The sequence below is a fragment of the Typopeltis vanoorti genome, chromosome 16 (genome assembly GCF_054136105.1).
Source record: "Typopeltis vanoorti isolate ZY-2024b chromosome 16, IOZ_Tvanoo_1.0, whole genome shotgun sequence".
In the NCBI taxonomy this organism is placed as follows: Eukaryota; Metazoa; Arthropoda; class Arachnida; order Uropygi; family Thelyphonidae; genus Typopeltis; species Typopeltis vanoorti.
This window is the reverse complement of record NC_143564.1, coordinates 49,283,169-49,304,336: the sequence shown is the minus strand read 5'-3', so window position 1 is coordinate 49,304,336 and position 21,168 is coordinate 49,283,169. Positions and strand designations below refer to the sequence as shown.

Genomic DNA, 21,168 nt, shown 5'->3' with positions numbered 1-21,168 from the left:
CCATAGTACCGAACCACTGAACTCTCTATTCTAAACCCTTTAAAGGGATTAGAATTTTTTTTTTACAATTTTTTCAATAATCCTTTTTCCAATAACTAACAGCCTTCTATTGCCAGTTCCTGATACATATGAAAAGTATAACACTGTTACATGATCAACTGTTTTCATTTTTTCTAACACTATGTAGTAGAGGTTACTGGCTGGTCCATATTAAACATCATTGTCTCCTGAATAAATAGAGCAAATTCTTATTCTATTCTCATTCTTCCAGACATCCCCTCAAATAAAATAGCTACTCTGATTAATGAACACATTAACCAGTTACTGTATACTGGTATGTAAAATAGGTACTTCCTTCACCCTCTCTCAGGCAACAGTGGTTGAGAAGTAAGCTGGAAAAAAAGATCATGGTTTTTTTTTTTTTTTTTTTTTTTTTAACAGAACAACAATGGAAGAGTTACCAATATTACAGAAGTCTCTAAACATTCATGTTAATAAAATATAATTACTGAAAATTTCACTTTATATAATATATAAATGTGTATGTGAACCCCTATATAAAAAAAGGAGAGCATATATGTAGCCTCCTCTTCATATCAAGCTTCAATCCAGAACTTTTTCTAAGCTTTTTTTTTTCTTCAGGTTCCCAACTGAAATCATCTTTGCATCAGCAAGTAGGGTCTCCCTTAAAAAAAAAAACCCTTAGAAAAAGATCTGGGTTAAAGCTAGACATAAACAGGAGGCTACACAGGTGCTCTCCAATTAAGAAAATATAACCAGAAAACTAAAACTATTTCATATAATGACAAGAGTTACAATTACTAATATGAAATCCAAACAAACAGTTATAAGCAGCTGTCAGCCATACTCTAGTCATCTACAAATGTCAGACTGATTGGCTGAGTGATTAACGTATCCGCTCTCCAACCAAAAGGCTGTGGGTTCGAATCCCGCATTGGGAATAGATGTTTGTGATTGTCTGTGAAAATACTAGTAGTGGAGATGGGTGGTTGATGGCATTGATGTAGTTGCAGTTGATGGATACAGAGAGCTGTAAAGTAGATGCCCTCCCTTGATGAGTCTTTGGACTCCCTGGAGATGTCAAGTAATAATAATAATAAAAATCTACATATACTTCATCAGTAGAGACAAAGCTCAACCAACAAAGATGAAGCTGAATGTTTTTTCACATGGTTATACTATAAATTAAAGATTTTGCTGTTTTAAGGATACTTGTGACATAACACAATGATAAATGCATGTAAACACAAGAAAGATATTTAATTAACCAAATATTTCGATCTGGAAATAGCAGACCATCTTCAGTGGTATTTTCTCACATAGTTCTAAATGTGGCTAAACGTTCTACTCAATGTGCTTATAATAAACTAAGTCAACATCTTAACCGTAAATATGAAGCTCTTTCGTCTAGACAATCCAAGCCCTTCATAACTACAGATAATTGGATTGTCAATATATCCGGATGTCCTTTGACTGAAAGCGAAACCCTCATCCTGTCAAAAGGGCATGATTTTTCTATTGTTCCAAATAAGATACCATATCTAGATTTCCTAGTTAACATTGCAAGGAATCTCAATCATCTAACTAGTGATGAAGCTAATGCTGTTCGCCTAGAAGTTGATTCTTCTCTACTTAAGGCCAAACTTCCACCTTCCAACATATCTCCTTCTGAAATGAAATCTTCAGTCCTTGAGAAAAAATAATCACCAAAGCTGACAAGGGAAAAGCAACAGTAGTTATGGACTCAGCAAATTACAGAAGAAAACTTTCTCTTTTGCTTCGAGATCGCTCCACATATATCAAGAAATTGATTATAATCCAACCAACAGACAACTAAAGAAATTAAATTCTCTCTTAGATGAAGTCATCAGTTTAGATAAAGACACGATTGAAAGACTTAAAACTCATTCTGCAAGACCTCCTAGATTTTATGGCCTTCCAAAAATCCATAAGATTGACTATCCTCTTCGTCCAATAGTAGATTGTATTGATTCTCCTACTTACCGTATAGCCAAATATCTAGCTAAATTATTAAATCTTACATTGGCAACTCTAATCCTTTTTTTTAAAAAACTCCTCAGATTTCTTAGAAAAATTAAAAAATGTCTCATTACAACCTACAGATCTTATGGTTAGCTTTGATATAGAATCTTTATATACCAATGTACCTCTCAAGGAAACTTTAAAATTACTTGCCGACATCTTTCCTAAAGACATCATAAAACTATTCAATTTCGTAATACATTCTGGATATTTCGTATGTCAAAATAAATTTTACAGCCAAGTAGAAGGAACGGCCATGGGAAGTCCTCTTTCTCCTGCTTTAGCCAACTTTTATTTGGAACATTTAGAAAAAGTCCTCTTCTCATCTATTTTCCCTCAACAATCCTTTTGGGTAAGATATATAGATGACATCTTTACTATTTGGCCTCACAGCAAAAACTCTTTACCTTCTTTTTTAAACAGTATTAATTCCTTGCATCATCATATAAAGTTTACTATGGAAATAGAAGAAAACAACCAGTTATCTTTTTTAGACATTCTCCTCATCCGGTCACCTTCAAATATTCTTACAACTACAGTATACAGGAAACCAACATATTTATATTCTTATATTCTTAGTTATTATTCTTAAAGAATCAGCCCATCATCCTTGTCAAAAAGCAGGAATTATAAAATGCCTCATCAGAAGAGCCAAAACTAATTGTTCTACTTTTGATTATCTACAGAAAGAACTTTCTACTATCCAACAACACATGAAACTCAATGGCTTTTCTAAAAAAAAGTACTCAACATCTTCTCAATTCTTATAATCCTCCACAAAACAACAAAGTTTCAATACATCGAGTGCCTATTCCTTATATCTCTGGTATTTCAGAACCTATCGCAAGAATTTTAAAGAAATATGATTTAACAACTACGTATTCACCTATTAACAAATTGTCTTCTCATTTTCCTTCTCCTAAAGACAAACGCTCAACTTTATCTCTTCCTGGAGTTTATCAAATTCCTTGAAACTGTGATCTTTCCTATTTTGGACAGACTGGACGTTCTCTTGAAAAAAGAATCCAAGAACATCAATCCTCCATTCTTCACAACAAACCTGAAAAGTCTGGATTGGCTCAACACAGGATTGAAACTGACCACAGCATCTTTTGGTCCAGGATGTGCCTCTTACATAGATCCCATTATAGGTTCGAATGTTTGTTCAAGGAAAGCGTGGAAGCCTTACTCCATTGTCCCAACCTGAATCGTAATGACTGTATATCTATATCAAAAATCCGGGAAAGTCTAATCAAGATTACTCATTGATTGCCCCCCCCCCCCCCCCCCCAATGATGTCTGTACTTCAAAATGTTCCATTTTATACTTAATACTTAGTGATATAACATCGCGCGCCGTGTTCCATTTTTAACGACCTGTTGTTAGTATTCTAGTTTGTATTTTTTAAAACCGTTCTTGTAATACCACTGAAGATGGTCTACTATTTCCAGACCAAAATATTTGGTTAATTAAATATCTTTCTTGTGTTTACATGCATTTATCATTAAATTAAAGATGCCAAGAAATTATATTCTAGGTTTCATCCTTTACCCAAGTGTAAGTAAAAAAAGTTTGGCATGAAGTAACTTCAAAAACAGGCTACTTGTATACAAACGCTATTGGATTTCACATCAATTGCATTGGTTTTTATATAATGAAACCTGTGGTGAATTCATCACTAAAAAACACACGTACTAACCACAGTGATAAGTTTTAATATGTAAATATTTCATCTCAAGTATCTTGGGACATCCTCAGTACAGTAATTTAAACAATACTTGGAATAACATACAGTTAGGACGCATGATTACAATGGAATTTCAATATGCGTGCAGTAGCATGTTATAGAAGTAAATTAAAATATAACTGGGAAAAAAAAAAAAAGAAAAAAAAACATATATAGAAAAATTTTGTAATAAATTTCACGGTTGGATATGAATAACTGTTTATTAACTTAAAAGCTAATATTTTGCTGGTATTATATCCAGCATCTTCAGAGAACACAACACAAAGTTTTTTACATTGTTACAAATGCAAAACAACCACAATCCAGTGTAACAGTGGGGCTAGTAAAAGTAATTGCAGCGTGCAACACAAGACTAAAGTCCTAATATGGTGCCATCTAGCTAAAAAAAAAAAAAAAAAAAAAAAAGCTGGATATAATACCAGCGAAATATTAGCTTTTAAGTTAATAGTTATTTTCTTATCCTAAAATGTCTGATGAACACATAAGCCTATCCACACGTATATATAGAAAAAGATTATTTTACACAATTTTGTATGACAATTTCCCATACTTTAGGAATAGTAAGAACGTCGTTGAGGTTTATATGTGGTATCTGTATAATAGGGCTTCAGCACTTTCTTGATATAAATGTTCATGTTTGTATAGATATATGTAAAAGTTTCGACTTTTCCTAATGGATCCTATAGTTTGGGTTTTCAACTCCGTGTTGAGAGAGACCAGATTTCTGCGGTTTGAAAAGACGAATATCGTATTGATGTTCCGAGATGCGTTTCTGAACACATCTATCTACCTGTCTCTCCAAAGTAAGACAAATTGTAGGAGCATGGGATCTCATAAATGCCAGATAACATCAGAGGTGAGAGTTTGTCCTTAGGAAAAGGTAACAAGTTATAGATATGGTTGATGGGTTTGTAAGTAGTGGCAAAATTCTATTTCTTCATAATTTTTGAAAGACATTCGGAAATGCCTATAACATAAGGTATGGGAATCCTATGGGCTTCTTGTTGTCTAGGTTGATGTGTGGGGAAGTGACTGATGAAGTTTTGAGTTGTTTTAAGATTATATCCATTTAGTATGGCTGTATTTTTGATTATTACTAGTTCTTGGTTTAGAGATTCTTCAGAGGAACAGAATTTGTGTGCTCTGTTAACTAGTGATTTAATGATGCCAAATTTCTGAGATGGATGATGAGCAGAAGAATTGTGAATGTAGCAACCTGAAAATGTAGGCTTGCGATAGACAGACGTGGTGATGGAACCGTCTTCTTTTCTTTGAATGTGTAAATCCAGAAAGGAGATACACTGTGGAGATTCTTTTTCTAGAGTAAAGTTCACGTGAGGGCGAAGAAGGTTTATTTTATCTAGAAACAGGTCTAATTCATGTTTGGGACGATCCCAGACTGGAAAGACGTCGTCGACATATCATAAGAAAATTTTTGGTTTAGGTTCAAAAGTGAAAATTTCTTCTTCCAGGTGTTCTAGAAACAGGTTTGCTAAGTTTGGTGATAAAGGAGACCCCATTACTGTTCCTTCTTCTTGCTTGTAAATTTTACCTTTCCAAGTGAAGTAACCGGATGTAATAACAAATTTGAATAATTCAACTATATCAGACGGAAATTTTTGAGTTAATAATTCTACGGTTTCTTTATAGGGAATGTTAGTGAAGAGGGAGACAATGTCGAAGCTAATTAACAAGTCAGTTTTTAACAGTTGAATGTCTTATTTTTTGCATTGCTGGATTCTGAAAATTTTGAGATTAGAGTAATTATTATTTGCTTCAGAATCCAACATGATCTTCCATCACATAAGCTAGACTTGTAAATATTATTTAATGTAAATCACTTGTTTATAAATTAATATTCATATAACTACCTTTAATTTTATCTACTATTTAATTATTTAATCAAAGATATGTGTTAATAGTAATAAGACTCTGTATTAAATATCATTAAGCTATTTTATTTATTGCTATGTTAATATTATAAGAATTTGTATTCAATATTTTAACTGCGCATTAATTGAAATGTAAATATTCTTTATTTATTCCTACTTGTAGAAGTTCAGCGTTATGCAATACCTCAATTTTATTATATTTTGTTTTGGTTATCATGGAGACGTATGTAAGAGAGCGAGCGTGAGTTTGGAACAGTGCGTGAGAGAGAGAATTGAAGGGCTGGAAAGGATTTTTGTTGAAGAGAGCACGAGAATAATTTCGGCGGGAAGAATGGATATATAAGCGAAGAACGCTGAAAAAATTGAGCATTCGGCATTCGGAGGTAAATCAGAGTGCGATAATAGCGAGTCGGCGAGTCACTCAAGCAGCTAATTAAAGTCTACTAGTCGAGAAGCAGTTAGCTTATAAGTTTCGGAATAACAAATAAAGCTACAAAAGATAGCTAAGTGACTACTGATAGACTAGCGATACCTGAGTTGAGATTTAATTTCAGGGCTGACCTTTCAAGGACACATGAAATCTTGAAGCATAGCACGGAATAACTAGAGAATAATTAGAGGCAACAAAAGTTGAGTTTAACGATAGCGGTGTTAAGAATTATAATGCCTAAAGGATTAAATGAATGTCAGAGGAATAGGCAACTGTACGTAAAAACTTCAAGTTTAAGGAAATAGTGTGTTACCTTAGTACAAAAGTTGTTAGTAGAACACTGAATTAGTTAAGTGATGTCAAATGTAGTACAAGCGTTTTGATCTGTGCAAGAACGTTTGATTAATTCAGTTATTACTTAGATTTATTTTAATGAGTGCTGTTTATTGTTTAAAGTGTTTACAGTTATAAAAAGTGTTTGCGTATAAGTAGATGAAGAAAGAAGATTATCGGTAAAAATATTCCAACCATTAATATTCCTATACAGAGATATATGTGAATTTCATTCTAGAATTTCCTCATAATAACAGTAACTATTGCGGAGATTAGCCGAAGTGTAGATTTAAAAGTGTTTGCTTGTGAAGAGGTGTTACTGCAATTTTATTGTATTTGGAACTTAAGGAACTGTGAGAAGACTGTATTACAGATAACAGATTTACCATTGTCTGAGTTTGTATGACTGTATTATCAGAAAGGCTGAAGTGTTTATAATAACTTATTTAGTGATTTGATTTTAAGTGTAAAATTTGTGATTCTAAAATTAAATGTTTGTTTTTGTTAATCAAAAGTTGTATTTTGCCTGAATCTCTTTTACTGCACCATTCATAAAATATTCGAACCAAAGCGGGAGAGATAAATAAGTTAAATATACTCAGCCAGTATATATAATAACAACATATAAAGGAGAGGTAGTTGAGAGTTGGTTTTTCTTCAATTCTTGAACTAATTCAGATACAGTGGCGCAGTCTTTAAATATAAATTTTCTCTATATTTGAATTAGAAATCAACTAGCAATTATTATTTATTTAAGAACATCGTAATGACAAACATGTCGGATCCAACAGCGTGAAACTCTGAAATAATCAAAGAAATAACTAGAACCAGAACCAACTTTGCAGCTAATAGTTTTCTAATGTAGTCTGTGTGTCAAGAATAATAATCCCTCGTGCAAATTAATCAATACAGTAAACAAAAAAAAAAAAAATAAACAAAAATATATTATAATCTGCAAGACACTAAAAACAGTAAATACGGTAGCAGCAATATATTTTTGGGAACATGTTCATCAGATTTCATGCTGAATAAGAAAACCCAATATGTTTCAATATGTCTGGTGGTAGTATTGCTTATACATTGGTTGTTCACAATGGTATTATATAACAAAATTACAGTGTACACTATATATTAATTAGAATAATATTTAATTAATATTTCTGATATTTTGGCAAAGTCAAAAAACTTGTGCCCTTATCAGGGAACAATGAACAAACTGAGATGTTCCCACAGGCACTATATCAATAAATAAGACCAAAGCAGAGCAACAAAGGCAAATGTAAAATGCTAAATAATGCCAAGTTTTGGGTTAGGGTGGTTGTTCTTGCTGGGCTAAAGATGAGTGTTTCCCAGATTTGAAAAAAGTTTAATGCAACTAAATTTTTGTTGAGGTTTGTGTGGTTCCTTAAGGCTGAAACAGATTTCAGGAAGTCTTTCATATTTAAATTTGGTACTGTGGAGCAAAGTGCTCTTCTTTCATTGTATCCTGTGATGGGTGTCCAAAGTGAGGTCAGTAAGCCCTGAGTGGCAAAGTGATGGAGCTGGATGTTCTCCTCTGTCTAGACCATAGGTTCCCAAAGTGGGCAGTACCCCCCCCCCCAGTGGGCGCTGAAGCCTTCGGGGGGGGGGGGGGGGGGTATAGTGGGACCGGAAGCATTTGGGGACGTTCAGGCGGTCTAGGGGTTGGTGGCTCTTTATAGAAGAAATTAATAATATATATTTAAAAATTAATTATTTTTGTGATTTTGCGATTAGATAATCATTTAAAATTTAAATATTGCATTTTAATTCATCTTATGCCCGTCTTACACGATCAATTTGTTTATCAATTTTCTATTTCAATTATTTAATCACTTGAAAATTTACCATGTCAGATAGAAATAGATGTCAATGAGAAAATAGAGCATGTATATATGTGTATATAATAGGTTATGTTTACAGTAGCAAATATATTCGTCATATTTCATTTCAAAATATATATAAAATATATAAAACCACTTTTCTAATTTATTTGTACAAAAATAAACCCAATTTTATATAATTTATATAATCGGGGTGCATTACAAAATTTATGTCTTGCAAAGTGGGCGGTGGCCCGAAAAAGTTTGTGAACCTATAGTCTAGACAGTGTTGGAGAGCTTACAACTGCCTGGTACCTTACAGACACCTGACAGGTCCAAACAACTGTGGGTGGTCTTTGGAGAGTGAATAAGGGATGCAATTATTAAATGGACTGCAAGTGCTCACAATGTTCTACTTTTTTTTTGGGGGGGGGGGGGGGGTTAGTTTTTCAAAAGTGTGGTTTTGAGCTTTTAATATTTTTTGATTTCGTGAGGATTACAGCCACTGGGTAAGAAGGTGTTGTCAATGTCTTCAAGTTCAATGGGGCAAGGACATTATTGGTGCAAATCAGTTTTGTCCTGTTTTAATAATCTCATAATGTTTGAAGTGGGGATGAGGTGACTGTTGGTGATATTATATACTGTGTGTGTGATTTTTCTGTAAAACTGAAAATACAAGAATATGTCAGGTTAGTGTGCAATCAAAGTGACTAGGAAGAGAGACTTTTTTTTTTGTTTAGAAAAAGAAAAAACAACAAATTCTGAACTGGATCCTGGGATGGGCTGTTATGATGTGTTAGAAGTGTGTAAAAAATGGACATTTTGTCAGAAGCGTGGAAGCTTCATCCCAGTTATGTAACTTGGGACTTTAAGCAAACCCTTTGCAAGTCACGAAAAGCATATTTATTTACAGTAATAAACAGTAAGTTTAAAATAGAATAAATAAAATAAGAGTTAACTCTGCTTACTACTAATTTCTTTTTATAAATATCTAGTAATTCCATGACAACAGGCAACACATAATCTGGATAATTGTGAAGTATGGATGAGAGACTTTCTGCTGCTGTTTCACGAATTTCAGCAACTGAATGCGCAATGTCGTCTAAAAGAAGAAAACACAATTCTGGACTTGTTTCCAAACTTGCTTTCTTCCACAACCTAAAATAAATAAATAAATAAATAAATATCATTATATATAACTTAACCATGTATATATTTGTACAAATCTGCTTAAAAATTCTTTTCAGACTTACTTTTCAGCTAAGATTTTATTTTCCTCAGTCATATCAAAACATGCAACCCACAATCGCCTAAGAAGATACATATTGCCAGAATAATCTTTGTCAAGAGAGGGGAGAATAGATGCAAGTTTGTGTAAACCCTGCAATAAAATTATAAAGTTTACAGATTTAATTTTAGCAATAGAAATTCAGAAAAATTTTATATAAAACCATAAGTGATGTGGTTACAGCTGATCATATCACTGTTAGTTTGCTTAAGGAAAAACAAGATAAAGAAATAAATAGAAGAATTATGCAAACAAAGCGCTTTTGGTGCATAAAGATTATCAGCTAGGAGATTTACCTATATGTTTAAATAAAAAGGCATTTACATCTGCATTATATCAAGTATGTTTACACTATGGCAGTTTATGGCAATGATTAATAAACACAATGGTTGCATGAGGACACCCAAACAGCCTTGAAGAGAAGAATGTTCCATTTAACATAAAGGGACATAATTAGAAATAACACAATTAGAGAGAGAGATGACTAGAGCAAGGATATTTTAAAGTACCATAAAGACATGTAAATGGAGATGGGCTCGCCATATTAACAGATAAAAGATGGATAAAAATAAGCATTGTGCAGATACTCAAAGAAGGAAAGTTTCCCATAAAGCAAGACGCAAGGATGACCTATAAAAGATCACACAGATCATGATCTTATGTCAAACCCTTGTAGGTAATTCTGCATTCTTGCTTATGGCAAATTTTATCCATCTTTTATCTGTTAATTTGATCATGATCTGCCCATCTCCATTTATATTAAAAAAAAAATTTAATTTAAAATCTAACAAACTAAAACACATACTTTTGTTAATGCTTTCAAAATTTTAGTTTAGCTATCCACTGCACATGTATAGACACAATCAGTTCATATAGCTCTTTAAATTCACCCACTCAAAATAAAATAAATATGCAAGTGTGAACATCATTAAGCTGTATTATAAATGTCTCCTTAAAAAAAATCTAAAATTTAGTTCAAAAATTCAATAAAAGAACAGGTTTTGCTAGTTTCATTGATTCACTCCCTCCCTCCTAAACTGAAATAGAAAAAAATTAAACTTGTGCAACCTCAGCAGACTTCAGATGATATTATTAATAAAAACTGCTCTCCTTTTGAAAATATCCAAAAGGAACAAAGCACACAAACACAAGGAAAGTTTCCCATAAAGCAAGATGCAAGGATGACTTATAAAAGATCACGCAGATCATGATCTTATGTCAAACCCTTGTAGGTAATTCTGCATTCTTGCTTATGGCAAATTTTATCCATCTTTTATCTGTTAATTTGATCATGATCTGCCCATCTCCATTTATATTAAAAAAAAAAATTTAATTTAAAATCTAACAAACTAAAACACATACTTTTGTTAATGCTTTCAAAATTTTAGTTTAGCTATCCACTGCACATGTATAGACACAATCAGTTCAGATAGCTCTTTAAATTCACCCACTCAAAATAAAATAAATATGCAAGTGTGAACATCATTAAGCTGTATTATAAATGTCTCCTTAAAAAAAATCTAAAATTTAGTTCAAAAATTCAATAAAAGAACAGGTTTTGCTAGTTTCATTGATTCATTCCCCCCCTCCTAAACTGAAATAGAAAAAAATTAAACTTGTGCAACCTCAGCAGACTTCAGATGATGATATTAATAAAAACTGCTCTCCTTTTGAAAATATCCAAAAGGAACAAAGCACACAAACATATAATGACGACTGCTTTGTCGAGACAATTCTTCCATTTGATTGAATTCTTCCAATTCTTCCATTCCGATTCTTCCATACTGCTACTATGTCTTCACAATTCCTAGCTAATCGTTATAACGCACCTTTGTCTTAAACTGCATAAAATTCACGACTAATATTATTGAAAAAGAAGCAGAAGGGAAAAAAAAATCACGAATAATCAATCTGCAAAAACAAGTTTCTTTCAAATTATACTACAGTTTTAATTATTAAAAACAATATTATTCTTATTATTATTATACAGTATCTCCAGTACATCTAGAAACTTTTCATGGGAGACTCAACCTAACAATTATACAAACAAAACCTATCATATCTACTTAAACTCGTTCACTGTCGGTGAACACACAATCCATTCCACTCATTCATCACTCTCCATACACAAAATCTGGTCCACACACCACCACTACTAATTACACTCTTACACAATTCCCACAGATGGCCACTACTTCTCTATTTGTTATATAATAGATTCTGGTTAACTGATGCCTCAATTAACAAGAGCAGCCATTTATTCGGGACAAATATTGAAGAACAGAAACAAATCAGGAATATAACCCAAAATTGCTTCACTTATTTGAGCCAACTTGCCACTTTATCGAGACAGTGGCTGTAGATGGCAGACGTGTAGTGAGTTACATAGAGAGTGTTGCTGTCAATCGCAACTGGATACAGAGTAGAGAGGATGTGCATATTTTGTATAAGGGCCCTAACAAGATGCAAAGGAAAGATCTCATGTTAGCAGATAAAACTGCCTTACTTGATAAAATAAAAAGCCAGCAGTCTAACAAAAGTCATCGTCAGCTGACAGAGATAACCAAAGTTTCAAATCCTATAATCGCACATTGTTAAGTCAGCAGAACAAATTGTGAGAAGAATGGGCTTTGCACAATGGACAACAGGGAAAATCCCAAAAATGGAAGCAAGAAGGCAAGGATCCAGACATTCAGCAGGATCTCAATTAATAGTTCTCTATTGTAACTGGATGAGGCATGTGTGCTAATGGTCAAATGTTAAAAACCAAATCAGAAGAGTTGGCAAGAAAGCTGGGTTATGTGAGTTTTAATGCTACAGATGACTGGTTATCGCAATGGAAAAGCAAACATGAAATAAAATTTAAGAAGGCACACAGAGAGAACTGAAGAAAATCTACTAACATAATCTTCAATGGCCAAAGAAATCAGCACACAGGCTACACTTGATAAATTTCTCCAAAATAATTGTTAGGGAAAATATGCTTCTTTGATAGATACCTACAAAGGCATATGCAGTATAATTTGTTGCATACAGATGGTGAGAAATAAGCAGTAAAACAATTCAAAACTGCTTTGCTCATTGTGATTTTAAGAATTTAGACCAGGAAATGCCAGATATGACTGAGAATGAAAATGAAATAATTTTTGAAATGCACAAATCAGAAACTATGAAGAGTTTTTATGCATTGACAATAGCCTTATGTTACAATGAAAATGAAGATTGTGAAGAAGCAATTGTTGAAAAAATTGCTGCAAAACACCAGAAGACAGGGAAAGTAATAAGGATGACAAAACTGAACATGAGCAACTGACCAACCAGAAAGCCAGGATATTTATTACTGAATTAGATAACTGTGCTGATTTTGTTCAGTTGTAGTCAAGAAAGGGAACACGTCAGGGTACACTTGATAAATTTCTCCAAAATAATTATTATGGAAAATATGCTTCTTTGATAGATACCTATATAAGTACCTCCTTAAGGGATACTGACACGTGTATGTTTAGTTTTTTTTTTTTTTTTTTAATAAAAACATGGTTAACAAAGGCATACTGAAAGTTTGTCAATTTTTAATAAAATTTTGCATAATTGGGGCAGCTGCTTAATTGGTACAAAGTGTTCTAGTCCTGATGTTGTCCAATTAACCAGAATCGACTGTATATTGAAAATTTTCCTTTGCATCAATTTCATACATCCCCAATAATATCTTACAAATTTCTTTTATGTCCCCTCTTTCCACATATCAACTAAACTTTGTAACCCACCAACCTTCACAGCCTAACCTCATAGGGAGTATCCACAGCCCAATCACCAGCTTAGTCACTCATCTCTGAATCTTCTCTACTACCTCCTGGTCCTAAAGAAACCTAGGTGAACAAATCTCTGCACAGCAGTCAAGATGCAGGCGAATCATAGCCTTATAACGAGGGATAATAACTTTCTATATTTACTTCCTAGTATTTTTCAAATTCAGGTAATCCTTTGAGCCATTTTAACAACTTTTGCAACATGACCTCTGAACTTCAATTCTCTGTCCACAATTATCCTCAAGACCATAGCCTCATCAATTTCCTGCAATCCAGTGCAATCATTATGATACACCGTATGCAACCTTTTCAATCAGAAGTGCATAACCTTACATTTTTCAGCATTAAATTGACAATCATTATCCTGTGCCCATAATGCCAATTTATTTGTATCATGCTGCAGTACATGTACATCACCTTTATCAACTACTGCTATCCCCAATTTTGCATCATCAGCAAATAACTGAATATCCCACTCTTAAATCTTTCCCTATTTCACTGACATACAAATTAAAGAGTAGTGAGCCTAGTATAGAACTTGAGGTACTCCACTATCACCCTTCTTTCCTAGTTTCTACTTCACCATATACTACTCTCTGGTGTCTGTCTGTCAGCCAACTCCCCCTATCAATACTACCTACTTCATATCCATTTCCATTTGCTCCAAACTTTTATAATAGTTTTTCCATGTTACTTAAGTATAAAGAGCTAATAAGCTTCATTTCGGCAATTTAAATAATGTTTTCATTGCCGAAATGAAGCTTATTAGCTCTTTATACTTAAGTAACTTAATGGTTGCTCCTGTTTGGAAACTCGTATCGCCGAGTATATAAGTTCTTTTCGCTATACACTTTGGTATTAGGTCTAGCTACTCACTGATGAAGCCTCAAAAAAGGCTGAAACCGGTCTGGGTAGTGACCTCCCTACCATAATGTAATAACAGCATACATTTCCTAGGAAATGTGTTTTTACATTATGGAAAATACCTAAGAATAGCGATCAGAATTTACCGACTTTGCTGCGAGTCTTCCGGTATTGCACTATGTGCTAGGGTCACTTGCATTTGCTCACACCAGTGGTCGCCGATACTTTATAGTTTACTATATTCGGCAAGAAACTCTGATTCCAATCTTTGAGTTTCTTATTCAGTTTTAAAACTGTGGGATTTAATATCCCCTTAATTTAAATAATAGTTTTTCCATGTAGTATTCTGTGCAAATACCTTTCCAAAGTCCAGCAGTATCATGGTGTAGCCAATTCGTTTATCTAACTATGCTGTCACTTTATAATAATATATTATAATGTGTATAAATTACAAAGACAGAACAAACTCTTCACTAAGCCGTGCTGACCACTATAGACACATCTCTATCCATCCACTGTGAGCATCAGTAGCTCACTTCGTCTATATCAGTCGATACAGACAAAGTCCTTTGGTCAGAAAGACCTGGCATAAACACATCACAGTCATTGCATCCTCAGCTTCTAAAAAACTAGGATTTCTCTTTCACTCAAAACATTACTTCACCTCTGAACACCTGTTAACTTCATACAAATCACAAATCCACCCAGCTATCAAATACTGCTCTCATTATTCACATTTGGAGTGGGGCTCCTAAAAGCTTCCTCAAATTGCTTGATTCAATACAGAGGAGAGCAATTAGGGTGATAAATGACTCATCTCTTACCAACTCACTCTCCTCACTTTCATATAGACGTTTGGTCTCTGCAATTTGTGTATTCTATAAATATTTCCATGGCAAATGCTCATCTGAAATAGCATCAATAATTCCCCTAACTAATATTAAGCCCACACATACAGCTGTTGCTCAACTTCCTTTCAGAGTACACCTTGAAACCCACAGAACAAGTTTCGTGTTCTGTGGGTTTCAAGGGGGATGTGGAATAATCATCCCCCTGATGTATTTCCCAAAAAATACAATATACAGACTTTTAAATCAAATGTAATAAACTTTCTCCTCTTATGGTACTAACGTACTATAGGTTGATCAACCAAACTCTCATTTATGGACCCAACAACAAAAATAAATAAATAAATAATAAACAAAAAATCCCCTGAAATCCTGCCAGAGCTGAGACAGACTGAACAACTTCATCAAAGACAATGCAGATTCTCCTGCACATTCACACAGTACACAGGCTGGCATGCCATCCAGTCCCACCGAACACTTCCCTTCATTTACCTCAATTTTGATATGCGTCTCTATCACAACCACAACTTGGATGATATACCTTTGCAAAATGATCACTCAGCAACATAACTATTTCTTTTGCCTCTGTCATCTTTCTATCATGAGCATTATTTAAATTCATCCTACCTTCATTTTTCCTATTCCTTGCTACATAGTGAAAAATACTATTTTAGGGTTACTTTGGCTTGTTTAGCTAATTTTCTCTCATAATCTGATTGGCCTTTCTTGACACCGTTCTTGCTTGCACTTTGTACTGCTCATGAGTACGTGCTGATCAACTTTTTCTTTATATTCTCTCCACAGTTTTTTTTTTTTTCCCCAGATCTTGCTTTACATCTCTACTAACCTGCTTAATTCAGCTTGATATGCAGCCTGATACTACTGCTCGCAAACAATCTCTGACCACTTACTTTGCACTACTGCCATTCTCAAACTATGCCACTACGTCATAATTCTTCATAATTCCTGAGTCTTCCTAAGTCTGTCATAATTACCAGCTTTATAGTTCAACATAAATCCTTTCCTGACAGAGAATTCACAGGTTTGGCAACTTCCCAGAATAAGACTGCATGGTCACTCTTCCCAATTGAGGGCAGAGTGGCCACCTTGGTTATGAATATATCTTCTGATGCTATTATGAGATCAAACACTCCCAAATCTCTTGTCCCCTCTCACATATTGTTTCATGTGAATTATCCCTTGACTTACATCTTGCTACGCTCCCTTTCCTCCCTTCAGTCTATGTCCCCATAGTTAAAGTCTTCCATAATAATTGTCTGGTCTGCCACTCATTGTGTTAATCTGCAAATACATGGCACATAGATCTTGCTGTGGAACCCCTGGTCTATAGGCAGCACTGAACAATATATTTTGTCCTATTAGCCCATATCTCAACCTGGATAGCCTTAAATGAACCACCTCCCCAAGAGCTAAAATGCTCCAATTTCTAATTTTGTTGGTTGTAATTCTTCAGTTATCAGCAATACCCCACCTCCTGTCCTATTCCCAATCTAAAAATACCCCAACATTCTATCCTTATAACTAGATCATTTCTTTCAACCAGATCTCACTAATGCCTATAATTTTTGTCCAAGTCAAGCTGACCAAAGTCAAAAACTCCTCTCCCTTATTCCTGATACTTCTTGCATTTGTGGACATGCATTTCAATATCCCCATGTATCCACAATTACCCTTGAGTAATGTCATTTACCAACTTATTCAAATAGGAAACCTGTGAAATAGCATTCAGCATTGCATAATCATTTCTACACACAAACACCCATTTATCACAGGAGTGGCCAGACACATGCTTGATTGCATCATCCCTAATATCTCATGCTCTCATTCTGAGCATTATCATTCACTACTTGCACATTTGCCAGACCACTATCTTTCCTTACATCATTACCATCTGTCAATTCATTTTCCCACTCTCTACAAGACTCGTTTCTTGCACCGGCACACAAAACATTTACAATTAACTCTCTCAACCACTCTTGGCAATCCATACATAGAACACACACACTACATCATACAAGATTCCTCATGCTAATCTCGACTGCCATTTCCCTCATACGCATCAGTGATATGTATGAAAACACTTTCTAAAACAATATTCCATATTAAATTTCACATAAACAAACGCACACATTCAACTTTACAGTCTAAAATAAGTAAGATAAAACCAATAATAGTTACTAAAATTACTAATAAACACTAAAATAAATGAATTATCTATAGAAAATGTGCAACACACAGCTTTTGCTCTGCACTATGCTAGTACTGCCAATCAATATTTAAGGAGGCCTTTTTTAGATTTATATCAGATGATTATTCATTGCTAAAAACTCCTTCGGTTAAATCTATTGATTTGTTTTTCATTACTTAACTTTCTTTTCTATATCCTGAGGAAAGAATTCCATTCAAATATCAAATTATTACTGCTGTTCAAAGTGAGTTGTGCTGACTGCTGGAAATGCTCACACATGTAAACTTGCTAACAAAAAGTGTTAAACTCGAAGTTCTCCTTTTATGTATGAGAGGAAATAGTATATAAAACAAATTCTGAGATAACTAATATAGTTTTCAGTCTATTAATGAAAAAAGGTAAAGTTCTTGATGCACACCAAAAAGAAGTACAGTTCTTAAATTTCAAAACTGTTAACATGCTTTAGGACATCACCATTATGAAACATTGAATTTTAGGACTTTATAAACAAAACCTAAGTAAACAAAGCTGCCCAAAATATAATTAAACTGTAACATGAAATCTTACAAAAAAAACAACTCCCTGTTAATAAATAAATATTTATAGAGACAAAGTGAATTTATTTATCATTAGAAAATTAAAAATTCATAATGATCTATTGATATTGCAATACATAATGTAATACAGTTTATGCTTTTTATATTATATAAAATAGCATAAATTGTATTACATTACATAAAAATAATTTAATTTTTGAAATTAATTTAATTATTAAACCAGAATGCATTATCTAAATCAGTCCCATCTAACCTTAGATAATCAGAGGGCCACGTTAAAAAAAAATTATTTGAGGGCAACATCACAATGCATATCTAGTAATTTGGTGAGTAGCAGCGACACAACCTCAATAGCTGAACAAATGAATAACATTAATCACGTGCTCATGATGAACATAAGTGCCCGAAGCATGCGCATTGGAACTAAACAGTATTAGAATGCTTCTTTGACACATCTAATATTTAAAAAACACATGGGTATATAGTGATGTAAAAACACCAAATAAAATTATCAACACCAAGATTATCGATTAGTGAGAGAATTAAAATATCTAATAACATTCGATTCAAATTGTTATTTTATTTTTTTGGTCGTGAAAATCAAAACCCACAGGTAGGCCGCACAAAATCACACTGCAGGCCACCCGTGCTTTGGACAGCCCTGTTCTAAATGATAAGGGTATAAGGATATCAAAATGTAAGAGTTTCATGTTGTATTAACACAGTATTCTGTACACCACCCCTTCAGGGTACATGCTTTTTCAGTTGAGGATGAGTTAAACAATCTCATATGTAGGTATGAAATTGTTTTTCCTCCAAGAAACTCTGGTTTTTCATCCCATGTACAGACAAATTGGCAATCAGAATATGTGCATTATACAGACAAAAAACATTGTTGTTGGTGATGGGAGGTGAATACAGTAGGTGGTAGTTGGAGAATTAAGTAGTAGGGGAGACGGCAATATGTATTGGAGCAGAGCACAGAGTGTCCTCCTGCGATGAATCCTTGCCACATTTTAATAGTAATATCAGGAATTTGATTATGAATAACATTTAAATATAAACCACTCAAAAAAGCAACTGAAATAGATAAAGTTTTAATGCATTCTGCATATCATTATAGGCACAGTAAATGATTTTACCTAAATCATGTATGCAGGCTTTAGAGAAAAGAATGGTGTCTGGACCTCAGCTTTGTTTTTGAGTAATGTTTTGATAGCATCATTTGAATGTGACAGTGGCAGAAACAAAGATAGTCATCCCCCTCGTTAAGTTAGACCATTGGGTGGAAGGATAGAAATTAAGGGGATAATCCCACTCAACGTCAGAGTAATGCCAAAGGACTCAAGGCTGAGAGCGGATGCGTGAACAAAGAGTCTCAGTCTGAAATATGCTTATTATAGGTAAATATACATATACTTAGAAATAAAATTCTCTATAAAATAGTCTTAACACATTAAAAGAAATGAGAACCTCTGTAGCTCAGTCAGTATAGACAAAGCCCATTGGCCTGAAAAACCTGGGCTCGATTCCTATCTATGATGTGAGGAAATATTATCTGTCTCTTTCGGCTAAAGGTGAGTTAGCTGGTCTCATGTGGAGGTAGAGGGTTTTACCCACTGGGAAACTCGGGTTCCTCCCTCAGAACAGGCAAACTGGCCCCATGAACACACATTTTAAGAGAAATTAAAAGAATATAAAATAATATAAAATATATCTGAGTTAGTTAAAAGAACCAAATGGAAGCCATCTCTGTACAAATTAAAATAGCAAGCAGTGTAATGAATTAAGGATAACTGAAAGAACAGAAAGTTAAGTAATCATTAGTCATCAACAGTTGCTGGATATCTTTGGTAGTAGAATTCTAAACATCCACTCAATGATACAGCTCCAATGAACAGCATCATATCATATAATGATTGAATTAAGCTTTAATCGCTTAATATTTCATCATGCTTGCTTATTGCTCTTTACTAATATTTCATCATACAATACTGAAATTCGTGTACAGACATGGCTGAAATTATGCACAAATGCATGAGGATCTAGCTGGGGCCTCAAATAATTAGGCCCAATTTAAGGGGGACCCTGGAGCACTCTAATTCTCCATGGTCCCCCTGTGTACAGAAAGGAATATTCACAACACAGAAAATTCTTCCTTTGAGGGGGGGGGGATGCCACTCCAGGAAAAAGAAATACTTCAAATGAAGATAGACATTACAGGATACAACTTAGATTGCACTCTTGCAACTGTATGTTTTCCATAGTATTTCATAGCTGACCTTATGGCAATTCAAAGGAAGTGCTATGACATTTACTTTTGCAGGTACAGAATCAAGTATTGATTATGTTTACATAGTATTAATGAAAAGCCCTCTTTGATTAAAATACACAAATATACATGAATGAAATATAATTAATAAAGTTGCAATGCAAAGTAATTTTATTATTTTGCACTGTAAAGTAATAAATGTGTTCATCAAATGCTATTTTTATAAGCATATTCCAAGAAAGAATGAAAGAAGGAGGTGGGATTAAGGGGGCAGAGTACAGATAGCAACTTTTAAATGGAAATAAAGTCAGCAAATAACAATGTTTGGGTGTACTTATACATGCTTAAATAAAACAAATCTATTTACCATTAATGCTGCTGCTCTAACATTACTGTTGCAATTCTGCAATGCTTGTAGGAGAACATGAACTTCTTCTACTGAAGCAACTGCACAACCTTCATTTCCTGAAGCAGACTGACAAACTTCTAAAAGGGCTTTAGTTGATAAGGCCTAAAACAGTCAAGTTTAAATTTTTTACAGTTAAACAAAATTATTCAATGATTTCCCTTTCGAACATTAAACCTGCTATTAGATTATAAATGAAAATCATATTAAAAAAAATATTTTGAATCAAAGTTAGTTAATAATTTACACATTATGATATATTAAAACATTGAAAACAACTACAGCATACTTTGTAAAAAAATAATGTTAGGTATAGAAACTAACAATATTACTATACATAAAAAAAACTTTTCATTATTTATAAATGGGCAATCCAAGATATTTCAATAAATGAAAAAATCTTTCTCTATAGATCAAAGATAAATTATTTAACTTTTTCGAGTCATTTCAAGCTTTCAATAAACTGTGAACAGGATTAGTGATGAATGACAGCAAGTCATTTATGCATAGGAGAAAGAGAGATGATGATAGAATGGGACTTGGAGGCACTCCTACACTGGTAGAAAAGCTCAGATAGGGTGCTGCCCACCATGACATAGAATGAATGACCA

At 33.7% G+C, this 21,168-nt stretch overlaps 1 protein-coding gene across 1 annotated transcript in view; it reads right to left on the bottom strand.

Moving 5' to 3' along the window:
- l(3)80Fj (lethal (3) 80Fj) overlaps positions 1 to 21,168 on the bottom strand; it is a 770,029-nt gene that overhangs the window by 407,399 nt on the left and 341,462 nt on the right. The window contains exons 26-28 of the mRNA XM_090405954.1: positions 20,519 to 20,662; positions 9,561 to 9,688; positions 9,276 to 9,465 (exon numbers count right to left, since the gene is read on the bottom strand). Coding sequence (XP_090262080.1) covers positions 9,276 to 9,465; positions 9,561 to 9,688; positions 20,519 to 20,662 — 462 coding nt within the window. The remainder of the gene's footprint in view (positions 1 to 9,275; positions 9,466 to 9,560; positions 9,689 to 20,518; positions 20,663 to 21,168) is intronic.